This window comes from Vespula vulgaris, chromosome 6 (assembly GCF_905475345.1).
Source record: "Vespula vulgaris chromosome 6, iyVesVulg1.1, whole genome shotgun sequence".
In the NCBI taxonomy this organism is placed as follows: domain Eukaryota; kingdom Metazoa; phylum Arthropoda; class Insecta; order Hymenoptera; family Vespidae; genus Vespula; species Vespula vulgaris.
In genome coordinates, this window is record NC_066591.1 from 349,917 (window position 1) to 362,741 (window position 12,825).

The following is a 12,825-nucleotide window of genomic DNA, read 5'->3' on the forward strand; positions in this document are numbered from 1 at the left end:
GAAAAAATATGTTCGATTCCCGAGAGAGAGAGAGAGAGAGAGAGAGAGAGAGAGAGAGCTTTGGATTAATTAATTTTTATTAGGGGAATACGTTGAAACAATCGAACATATAATTAAATTCTTTATAACAATAATAAAAGGGAGTTTAATCGAATGTGATCAAACGAGGATAATTATGAAAATTAAATTTCGAACGATAAAATCTACTGTTTTTCTTAGACTTATTTAAAACGAGAAAGATCGATATCGATGGTTCAAGAAAATTTTAGTAAAAAATCGCATTTTCATTCGCACAACTTAATATGTTTTTCCATCGAACGAGAAGCTTCCTTTGGATGAAATCTTCGTACGCTAGAGTCCGTGCGATTGCCGGAACCATCAGTATTGCAATGATCAAAACGCGTTCTAAATTTATTTAGAAATTTAAGCGCCTCGTATACGATCAGATAGTAAGTTGTAAGAGAGAGAAAGGGATCGATACTTGCATAGCAAAGATTTATATTCAAGAAAATCAGAAAAGATAACGCGTAGTTCGAATATCAAAGTCACTGTATTAATTCCGCATCGAAGGATAAGCTCTAATATTGTTAAAGAAACCAAGAGAAAGAGAGAGAAAGAGAGACAGAGAAAGAGGGAGAGAGAAAAAGACAGAGAAGCGGACAAAAAATTACCTCACTCTTTCCACTTAAAGTCAAGAAGGTGTCGAAGACGTCGTAACCAATCCTTACAAGACAAACGAATTGAATGGATTTGCCCTTTCGCGTCCTGCTCCGAGATTCTCGTGACGTAATCGAGCACGTGTACTCCGTCATGTACCCTTTCCAGGTGGGGTCGAAAACGTCACGGATACCAACCCCCTCCCCTTCTCTCTTCTTCGGTCTTCTCTCTTCTCCTCACTTCAGGAAGACACGCCCTCTCCATCGATCCTGTTGAACCCTCCTTCATTCATGAGAACTCTGGTACCAGGGCGACGAACCGCATGGTTCTACCTGGTATCTGGAACAAACGGACGATTTTCCTTGAGAGCGAGGCTAAAGGCCGGCCTTCGTGGCCTCATCAAGCACCACGGCGCGCCAAGACGTTTGGTTAGTGCTTCGTTTATCGGATCTCTCAACGTAGGTCAGCATTTTTATTCTTATACTTCAGTTTTCTTTTTAAGCAAGTATTAAGTAGTAGTACTTTAGATAAACGATATTTAGTTCTTACCTAAAGTATTATTCAACGTGGAGAAATTTGTATAGATCTTTCGGTATTGTTTGACTAGTCATCCTAGTTCGATTATATTTTTTGGGAGATTTTTCAGTAGTAACTAGTAACGATATTGTCGCGTATAGTTCGAACGTTCGACACACCGGTTATAAATAGAAACTCGCTCGAGAAACCCTCGTCCGAGCTCGTCAGCTGATCACATATTGACAGTTCGATAAGTTGCCTCGAATGCACCGTTCAATCGTCAAAACTGCTATTCGTACAATTAGTCGCGCCTAGGTGGACGAAGAGTCAAACGTTATTAAAGCTTACTGTAAATAAAAAGTTGTTAGATGAATGATATGAAAATGAATTAAAGCTAGAGCTAAGGAAGAACGTCAACGTACGGATAAAGGAAGAATCGGAAGTGTTTTCGCTTGACTCTCCGAAGGAGGACAACAATAGTGATAGAAGATTCGATTCGGTTTACGCTCGGAAGTCAGTAGCTTCGTGACAGAAAATTACGAAAATGGTAATTAGGAAGGTAACGGCGACGTGACGACTATGCGGCTTATTCATACTTCGTAGCCATGGCGATCCTGCACTACTGATAAAACAACAGTACACACCGTAATGTGCTTACGCGGAATAGGGGGAAAACACGTTGCTTACCGGGTGTCACGAAAATCGGGACACATTGTGCGACGGACAGTGTCATAGTGAAGCGCCAAACGGAAATCTTTCCTTCGAATCATTGAGCCTTACTACTTAACGTACGATTCGAGTATTCGATGGCAAGGAATTGCGTTTCGACTAGAAGGATAACGCGTTGATTAAATGAAATGTGATTACGAATAAGTACAAAGTTTTTCTGTAAACCGAGAAAAGTTCCGATAACTTGATGACATATGGTCGTTTCACGTACATAAATCGTTTGCTGGAACCTCGTATCTGGCCATATGGTGCGTTATCCTAGATTCGAACGAAAACTAACAAATATGTAGACTCGTAAAAAATAATTATATACGATAACAAGACGGAGTATGATTAAGACGGTGCAGGATCGATGAAGGGATAATTCGAATAATACTATTTCGGAAGAATTCAAATTTTAGTCGAAATTTAAATAAAAAAAAATAAAAAAAGAACACAAAACTTTTGCCATGATAATATCCCCCGATCGAATTTGACGTACGAGACACTAAAGATATATGATAATAATATCGATAAAAGTAACACTATTTTTGTGCGGTACCATCGCGTTCACGTCTCACGATCGACCGTCGCTTACGTTCTTCCTTAACAATGGATCCTATTTCGAGAGAAACGAAAATTTCTACGGATTCTGTAACGCGAACTGAACGACCTTGACGGGCGATTTACCTTAAGAAAGATCTCCTCTGATGAATTCTTCGATGATCTTCATTATCTGAACGCAGCCGACGATATCTCTTCTTTTTTTCTCGATCACCTTTCGAGTTAAACGTAAATCAAGACTTGAAGTAAGGAAGGAGAGAAAAATAGAAAGGGTAAATTAGAGAGAAAGAGGGATAAAAAATATATCTTCTCGCGAAACGTCTTCTCCATTTTTTTCTCTTGCGAACGTGAATTTTCAATGGATATTATCCGATGGACTGGCCGATCTCTTCTTCTCAGCCTTGTCAAATTCTTGGAATTTGTACGTTCCTTTGGTCCCACGATTGCAGCAACGATGAAAGAGATAAAGAAAGAGAGAGAGAGAGACAGAGAGAGAGAAAGAGAGAGAGAGAGAGAGAGAGAGAAATAGATAGACAAATATATAGATAAATAGATAGATAGATAGGTAGATAAATAGGTAGAGAAGAGAAAGAAAGAGGAAGCGTAGGAATTGAAAGAACCGAGACGTTTGTGCGAGCGGCGAGCACGAGAAGCAACGGAAGCAGAAGAAGGTCCAGACTCGACGACGATGACGACGAGGTGCCGATGAAGAAGAGAAGAGGAAGAAGAAGATGAAGAAGGGGGCGCAGCAGGATGCGCCGTTTTGCGTAGCGAGCGGTGTTGTTGGTTTGATGGTCGCGGGACCACTGCGCCCTCTCCGTCTTCGCCCACCTAGCCCTGCCCCTCGATATCAACCCCCGAGACCCCGCAACGGCCGAAGGATCGACTTGTCTCCCTTCTCCTGTGCGCTGCTTTCTCTCTCTGACACAGGCGCAACACGCGTTCACACACACGCGCACACCACCAGATTCTCTTTCTCTCTTTCTCGCTCGCATTTTACCCCCACCAAAGCGATCACGTAGCAGCTTACCCTCTTACTCTTCCCTCGCGAGAGAATGCTGGCCTCGAACTCCGCTACGGTTCTCTCCTACGTTCATCCGAAAACGCTTCTGGTGGGAGGTTGCTGTTGCTACCACCCCTGTCGCGCATTTTCCGCGACAGTTCGGGAATGGCGATGCTGTGCGACTGCTTGCGAGAGAAGCGCAAGCGTCACCCAGAAAATCGAGCCCCTCGTGTGTTCTTTCTCCCTCCCTTACGCCCTTTCTCCCTCTATATCTATGTATCTCTCTCTCTCTCTCTCTCTCCCTCTCCCTCTCTCTCGCTCTCACTAATAGTCCTCGTATCCCGAGCCACTTCAGGATTCCTCCCCTTCTATTTCCTCCTCCTCATCCCTCTTCTTCTTCGTCTTCTTCTTCTTCTTCTCTTTGTTTCAGCTTCGTCTCTCTCTGTTTATCGTACGTTCGTCTTCGTCAGGTGAATACGAACCTACAAATTTCCCTATCTTCGTTCAAGGGCGTGCAATCTCTCTCTCGCTCTCCGTCTCTTTCTCCAACGAGCAACCTTTGCTTTGGACATCTCTCTCTTTATCTTTCGAATGATTCCTCCTTTCCTTCCTATCAATTCTATTCGTTTGACTTTCCCCTCTCTTTTTCTCTCTGTCTTTATCTATATTATCCATATTATTTATAAAAACGAAGGATCGATAAAAAGAGAAATCACTAAAAATGTTATAAAGTTCGGCACTAAAGAAAACTATCGAGAAAGTAATTTTGTTCGTCCATGTAGGCATCGTTGATGATTATTTTTTTTTTTTTGTTCTAATTGGTCTTTAGTCTAGTACGATAAATATTCTTGTCTTCTTTTATCTCTGTTTTCCTTTTTCTTGTATTCTTGTCAGTCTTCGATAGATATCCTCACTTCAACCCCCGGGTTACCCAGAAACGAAATTCCTCTCGCCATTCTACTCGTGTCCTCCGTTCGTCTTCGAATTCTGGCCGCGTACTCGACGCTCTTCGGATACAAGGTCTCCAACGATGAGTATTTCGATGGAGAAACGGAGATGATAAATTTATGTTTGTTCGATACACCTCGTCCAAATACCAGCGTGATCCTGCTCAACCAACGGAAATAGCAATGAAAAAGATAAAGATAAACTCGATTCTTTCTTTTTGCTTTCCGAGGACAATCGATTCAATTCGATACGATTATGAGGAGAATTCTTTATGATTTAGTTTTTTATTACGAGAACATATAACGATACGAAATGTTCTGAATATAATAATCTTTTCGTTCGAAACGCGGACTTGTATTTATGAACGCTATACTGACTCGAATCGCGAGTATACAACGGATCGTATAAGTTTCGGTATACGAGCCCATTATCCACATTTGATACACGTACGTTATATGTCGTACGTGGTTCGCCGGTAACAATGTAGGTACACTTTGCAGTGTGTTCTTGTGGGTATTCATCGGGTACAGAAACATAAATTTCCATGTGAAATCAAATTTTGCCATAGTTGTACCGAGTACGCGGCCAAAATTTGTCTCTTTGACTTTGCGTTAAAGAATTCAATACTTTCACTTCCATCGATAAACATTTAAAATGAATTTCTCAAACGATTTCTTAAACAATTGGAAAATTCTTTGAAAAATACGTTGTTAACTCGACGTTCACTTACGGTTCGCTGAGCGTAAAGCTTGATTATAACTTTACGGAAGTAGGAAGCAGGAAGTAGGTAGTGTAAAAAATGACGATGGAGCAAAAACACCGTACTTGAGATCCCATGGGACAACTTCTGGCTTGTTGAGCCTCCTCGGTGTTATAAATATGTATTAGAGGATTGAAGAACGTCTCGTACGGAGCAACTCCGCTCCATCTCTCGTATAAGAAGCAATTCGTACGAAGATTACGTCTGTGGGTACAATGTTAAATGCGGCGTGCAAAACATAGACTTATAAAAGAATAATGAGGAAATATATTTGACTATTTTTCTTTGGCCGAATAATGAGCTATCTTTTGTGGTAATTTATATGATAGAGAAAATGATCGACAGAAGTTGGGTAGCATAAAATTGCGATGTGAAGATCAGTAAACACTAACTACGTAAGCGGAGTGAGCGTCTAATAGCCACCTGCTGTTAGATGACCGGAATCCCTGTGGCTCCAGCAGAGAGAAGAGGAAGAGAGAGAGAGAGAGAGAGAGAGAGAGAGCCAACAGGATTTGTGTATCCAGGGGATAAACACTTTGACGGTAGGACAACAAACGTATCCTTCGGATGTGACTAGTACCAGCTACAGTCATCTGTGTGCCATCAAACAGGAAATTAATTGCGGTAGCTCTCGAGTATTCTCTTACGTAACTTCCGCTACTAATCGTAAAGTTTCGAAAGTAAAGCTTTCAATGTTTTTTTCGCATATACGTAACGAGATCGAAAACGCCCAGTAAAAACAACATTTTTCACTGAAAGATTTTACGAGAAATGGAGGCTGTTCAGTAACGAGTGGGCCACCGATTCGTGACCGCTGGCAGCGATCCAAGAGAGCTGCACCTAGCATCAAAAGGATTATTTTGTATGTTTAAATTAAATTGCCGGAAGCAAGGACTCGTTGTCGTGGTTGGCTTGGCAGAGGTGACGATTGCCATGTCGAAAAGGGAATTGGCTCCGAGGTTTTGGGCAATTCCGAACGATCACGAAATTTTCCCTTTGTCCCGTTATTGGATATTTTTACTGAGATCGTTATCGAATACAACGTACTAATGTATCCAAATATGTTCTTCTTTTCGATCGGAAAGATACGTGATCGATATAACGAACATCGTCGATTACAGTATCGGGAAATTTGCAGGAAAGATAAACCTTTTTGAACATGGGAATGAAGCGAAAAAACTGTTGATAAAGAGTACACATCGTGTGGGTCGATAGAATTCGGGCCATGGCCTCTTTGAAAGCCCTGGATCCCCACGACGGAAATGGACTAGACTTTCGTAGAGGTAGCTGCGTGCTACGAAAATGATGTAGGGGAAGAAGGAAGAAACAAGGAGGAGTCTGTAGGGAAAGACGATGATAGCGAGTATATCGGGGTAAAAGAGAACCAAGGGGGGTGCTACGAGTAGGAGAGAAGGAAGGGAGAGAGTGAGAGGGAGATAAAAACTACGAGTCATCCGATAGAAAAGAGATCAGAGGGAAAAACCAAGAGAGAAACAATAAAATAGGGGGAAGAGAAGAATAGCAGGACGGTGAGTGTGACGGAGTTAAGAAGGAAAAAAGAGAGCATCAGAATTTGAGGTGGTAAAAGGATGGAAGATATAAAGAGGAAAAAGGATGAGAAGAGCGAGTGAGAGAGATAGGGAGAGAGAGAGAGAAAGAGAGGGGCTGGAGAAGGAAGAGGAGAACGGTGGAATAGAGGGGTAGTGAAGAGCACGAGCTAGTAAATAGAGGGATGAGAAGAGAAAGAGAAGTACGATCCAACAAACGATGGAAAGAGAGAAAGAGAGCGGGATGCTGGGGTCGCTAGGCAACCCCCATGAGCCGGGAGAGGTACACCCTTATTGCCTTTCCAATTTTGGTGGTTCCCATGCACCTATCCCCACTCATTCCGCGAGCGATACCGACTGTCAAGGCTGCATTTGGAGCTCGACATTCGGACGAATCGATAAAATTCTAACCTGCGTGTCCATTGTACTTTCAAAAGCATCGCCACAATAATGTTGTTGCTTCCGTTAACTATCCGACTAAAAATCTTAAAAAATATGTTTGACACTTTAACGATATTTTTTCCTTTGATTATAGAAAATGTATGTAATAGTAAAAATATTTTATTTTTGAAAATGCTAACTTTATTTTCATTCGAAAAAGAATATAGATCGTGGATGACCGAACCTTTGTTACTTACGTCTCACCGAAAACATTTTCTTTCGGTCAAAGTACATTGGCACGAGGGACCAGGGCCAAAAGCGAGGAAGAATGAGTACGGAAAAAGAGAAAACGAGCGTGGATGAGATCGTCGAGTTTGTTCCGAGGGTGAAAATCCGTCGAGACTCCTGGCGTCACACCGTCTAGCATGCTCACTCGCGGGACGGCGACCTCGTGATTGCTCGCAAGAGAGGGGAAGAAAGATAAAATTTTGGATCAGCTGTAGGTTTTCTCTACTACGGGCTAGGACGACCGACAACCTTCCCTTTACCGAATCGCCGGGGAATGGATCCCTACTTATCGTTCCACCACGCCGCTGGCTAAAGAAAAACACTCGAGAAAAATGATTACGTTCGATCGTCTACGATCGCAGCTGTTCGTTTCTTTACCGCTTTAGGCTGATATTCTAAGAGGTTTATATTATCGACTCTTTCAAGGAATACATAACAGAGTACTTTGTAAACAATCACATAAAAGTTTCACTTTGAGTTTTACCTATTGAATTGAATTTCGCTCATTTTCCGATACTAAAATAGACTTACAATTTTATTAGATTTAAACATATTTAATATTATTCGATTCGATTTGCATCTATCTTAATTTCCGCAGTTATTGCGAAGAAAGCTTTATTTGTAACAATGAAAAGTTATTTCCTTTCTTCTCTTGCAACGTTATATACATACGTAATAACGATAAGAAACATCCTTGATAATGAGCTTCCGAGAGGGCGAGGTCACAGAGAATAGCCGTTCTTCAATATCGGGTTTCATTCCGTCTAAACATCCCTGGTATCCCGTAGTTTAATTTGATTCTCGAAAACATCCTCGATCTCTGCGCGTTTCTCATTACTCTCTGTCTCTCTCTCGCTCGCTCTCTCTCTCTCTCTCTCTCTCTCTTTCTTTTTCTGACGAGTTTGCGCGAGCATCTCGTTGGCGTCGAAAAGAAATTCACCAACACCGCTATATAGTCTATAACGGAATAGCAGTCGTCTCGTTTTAGAATGTGGGGATTTAATTAAACGACGAAAATCAGAAAATAAGGAGATGAGTAAAAGAAGACTAAAAGGAAGAGAAAGAAGACGAAGAAATAGAAGACGCGCGGCTTCATAACGAGAACGCAAGAAGAGAAGAGAAAAGAGGAGAGAAGAAGGCAAAAGGGGCTGGTTCGGAGGGTGGTGGAGCCCTTTCGTTCGTTTCGCACCCATCCATCGATCGATAATGCGATCCGGCAAGGGTGCACCGAACGAATCGGAGAAATAAGGGCTGCTTTCTCCAATGTTGGCTGGTGCTCCTCTAACAGGAGTCTGGGAGAGGGGAACCAACTTTTCTCTCTGTCTCTCTCTCTCTCTCTCTCTCTCTTTCTCTCTGTTTTTCTCGACTCCACCCTCACCTGTCGGCTAGCACGGACTAGGAAGGTGGAGTATATGCGGCAACGGGCCATCCAGCGCCGGCACCAGCAGCAAGGTTACTCACTTTCCCCGTGCGTACTACCGATTCCTGCGTGAGTACTCGCGCGCGAGCGCACACTCCCACAGTAGGATCAGGCTTAGGTGTATGCACGCCTGCCTACTACCGTTCCTCGCGATTACTTGCTAGGATACGTGAGAGAGGAAGGGAAAGAGAGTAAGTGTAAGGCTGTGTAAGAAAGAGAGGGAGAGTAAACGAGGGTGAGTAAGAGAGAAAGAGAGTAGTTCGCGTTCCAGCGAGAGGAGACGCGAAAAGCTCGCTCCATAGACACCACCACTGGAAGCAGTAACGAGGGAGAGGGAAAGGGAGAGAGAACGGCCGCGGTGGCTGTCGGCTACGGTGGTAGCGATAACCATAGAGGGGTCGCAGATCGATGGAGCAGTGACGTCACAGGGTGCGGGAAGCTGCGTCTCCATGGTGACCGCCAACAGACCCGGCCGCTCTCCTCTCTATCTTTTGCTCTCTCTCTCCCGCTCCATCCCACTCTCTCTCTCTCTCTCTCTCTCTCTCTCTCTCTCTCTCTGTATGTTTCTCCCCTCCCTTTTTCTCTCTCTTACTATAGACCGACCAACGGGCTTGAAATTTTATTAAATTTCATTTCTGCCCGCTACATCTCTCCGTTTCTTTTCCTCTCTCTCTCTCTCTTTCCCGCTCTCTTTTTCTTTCTCTCTCGGTCTTTCTCGCTACCGACTCTTCTTTCCTTCCCCCACGTCTCTTTGTCCTTTCGAGCTTCTCGTTCCACCTCTCTTTCTGTTTTCTCTATCTTTGTCTCTCGTTTTCTCCTTCTCTTCCTACCTTTACACGATAAGCTCGTGCTCGCTCGCTCCCGTATTCTCGCTTCTCCACCTCCCGGTTTCTCGTCCCTTTCCATGGCGCTTTTACGCACGAGAAGAATGCACGTTCTGCTGTTACACCGAGCAAAAGGAGGAAAACAAGAATACGAGCGCGATTATAACGACGAAAAGATATAGAGAATATATATTTGGCGTTAATTAGTAATTCTCCCTTTTACGTCGTAGCCGTTTCCCGATTTTGTCGATGGACGATATTGCAAATGTCGAGTCGTTTTCCCTTTCCGTATGACAACGATCGATCTCTCTAATGTTAGGTCGGATCAGTTATTGACACTCGTACTATCAAGATACGCTATGTCGATTATAAATAACGATGTTGTCAAGATCGACGATCCAATTTGAAATTTATTTAAATTGTATCATATCCGAGAAATAAATGAAAATAAATGATATAAAGGATGAAAATGGTACAAAAATGATCTCATAGAGATACCCACAGACAGCAAAGGGAAAATGATTTTGATAAAAAAAGAAAAAAAAAAATACGTAATTAAAGCAACAAAGAGAAGATGGGTTATCAGCCCGGTATCATCGATTAAAGCTTCCGACATCCGTTATGATCCTCTCTCGTTTTCCCGGGAAGTTAGACCGCCCGTTCTTGGTTCGTTCTCTTTTTTCTTATCGTTGTTCTATCGAACGGTTTAGCAATTCTTTTCGAATAGACACGCCTTACTCGCGAGACTGATTTTAAATTAAGAAGATCTTGTGATAGATCGATCGTACTCCAAAGCTTTTGTAAATCTTTTTTACGTCTTATCGTAATATCATATTTAAATTCACAGAATATTTTTATTAACGCAACGAAAAGGATTTTAACATGGAATCTCGAACGTTTTCCTTTGAACGGAAATGACGAAATCAGCGGATAAAGTTATACGCAGGGACGAAACGAAGAAATTCGATAGAATCCATCGGATATGATTTTAATACATTGTCGATCGAGAGAAACTTTGATAGACGGGATAAAAGCAAAATCCGTACGATCGAATTTACGAGATACTCGTATACCGAGAGACGATGTAACGCTTCGTAACAACCAAGAATGGTTCAATTCCGAATTTATTAAAGACATCTTTAAAGGCCGTTCATGCATTTAATATTATAACACGTTCGATTCTTGACTAATTATATCCATAATGATTTCGACACTGACCCATCGAGGATATCGCAATAATTTTTGCGACCACTGTACCTAGAGCTCGCTTCATGGGCAGAACGTTGAAGGGAGTACAGGAAGATCCGAGAGAGAGAGAGAGAGAGAGAGACAGAGAGAAGCACCTAGAATGAAAAAGGAAAAAGCATACACGCGTAGACTCGCACTAAAGTGAGAAAAAGTGAGGAAGAAAGGTAGACGGAGAAAGAGAGAAAAATAGAGGCGTCTGTGGCTGGGCTTGATGGAGGAATATAAGGGAGAGAGCGAGAGAGAAAGAGAGCTGTTGCCGCTCGGTGAGTTGCCCGGTGAGGGGGTGTGTTTGGTCCGGGAACTCACGGTGATGCTGTATTGATCCGAGTGCACGAGCGGAGCTAAAGTAAGCCGAGGCTGGTAGAGCGTTGCCTTGGCAACTCCGTCCCTCATCCCTCAGGACTTTCCAGCGGTCGGACCAACCCTTCGTACCGAAAACCACCCCCGAAGCACCCTTCTCTCTCTTTCTCTCACGCTCTCTCGTTTCGTTATCTTCTCTTCTTTCCATCTTTCTCAACGCTTTATCAACGACTCTTTCCTACGTAGGCCGATCTAGAGGTGTTAAACGCAAGGCGTACGCAGAAGAGACGCACACCATCTAAGGAAAATCACACCTACACGCGCATGCACGAGCCATGCACAAACGCGTTATATACTTTTTCCGGAATTGCCCCTTCCAGAATTCTTCGATACGCAGTCTTTCTTTTGGTTTTACGGAAATAATCTCATCTCCAAGAGGGAGAGAGAGAGAGAGAGAAAACACGATAAGCCAACCCCTACTCGGTCGTCCTACGTGAAGGCTAGCAGTCTCCACCTTCGCGTTTAGGTACGCGACGTTGCTCGCGGTTCTTCTCCTCCCACATGGGCCACCACGCCGTCGTACCCTGTGTGTTACGTCGCAATTGGCTTCGAGCAGCTCGCTCTCTCTCTTTCTCTCTCTCTTTTCTTTATCCTTAATCCAGCCCTTTTTTCTTTCCCTCCCTTCCTCGCGATTATCCGGCCACCTCTTCTTTTGATATAATGACGAAAATCTTATAAACGATCGTTGTCGTGTTGTGGAACAAGCAAGAGATAAAGTTTCACGAAATTTCAAATTATGTTCTCCTCAGCTTCGTCATGATTAAAATGACTAACAAGGAATATTTTGTCGAATTCTAATAAAATTTATGATGCTGTAAGCTAAAAATAGAATCGTAAAAAAGCGTTGCTCGGGTACAAGGAAATATCATAGAACATACTCGTTACGAATGACGACCCCTCGACCGTCTCGTACGCGACAGATGCAACGAACAATATGGCTCGGTTTAACGCGAGACCCGTCGGTTTTGATTCCAGCATTATTATGCCGACGAGGCGATCAGGTATAACGCACAACGGAATGCGTCAGCTGTCGATCCGCTCGTCGTCCTCGTTACAACTGTCTCCTCTTCTAGCCCTACATCGTTCCTGCAAATTGATATGTCATGTTACCGCACGTCGTCCTATATCCTGTTTCCCAATATTAAATACCTTCGCGAAGTATAATAAATCGAGCCACTTTAGTAATTCTTTCGTTTTTATCGGAAAATTTCACAAAGGATTAAAATTGAGTTCGACGATAAGCATCGACTTGCGCGATTCTACATCGAACCTGACCCGACCTGAGTCCTTTTTCCAACGCGTGAAAATAATATCTTTTATATCTCTGAGCCGAAAAAGTTAAGACGCATGTTCTACGTAAAAAATTTCATTCGCAGGAAAGAAGAAAATCGATCGATTTTGTCGAAACTTCTCTTTCGAAATTAAAAGGCGGGAAGAGTGGATCGAAATTTTTTTTGCGTCCATGTATCCAAAGGGTAAACGCGACAGATGTTTCGCGACCTTGAAAGTTGTACAAACACGCGACAGAGTTCGCCAGGTATTGGTCCACCGCAGCATCTCTCGACTACGATTCTCTCTTCAGGAGAATCGACGAACTAAAA

At 42.9% G+C, this 12,825-nt stretch overlaps 1 protein-coding gene across 1 annotated transcript in view; it reads right to left on the reverse strand.

The window, feature by feature from the left end:
• LOC127064590 (elongation factor Ts, mitochondrial) overlaps positions 1–3,260 on the reverse strand; it is a 28,310-nt gene extending 25,050 nt beyond the window's left edge. Inside the window, exons 1-2 of the mRNA XM_050995848.1 lie at positions 2,572–3,260; positions 672–996 (exon numbers count right to left, since the gene is read on the reverse strand). Of these exons, the coding sequence (XP_050851805.1) occupies positions 672–812 (141 nt within the window). The 5' untranslated portion in view covers positions 813–996; positions 2,572–3,260. The remainder of the gene's footprint in view (positions 1–671; positions 997–2,571) is intronic.
• Positions 3,261–12,825: the final 9,565 nt, after the last annotated feature.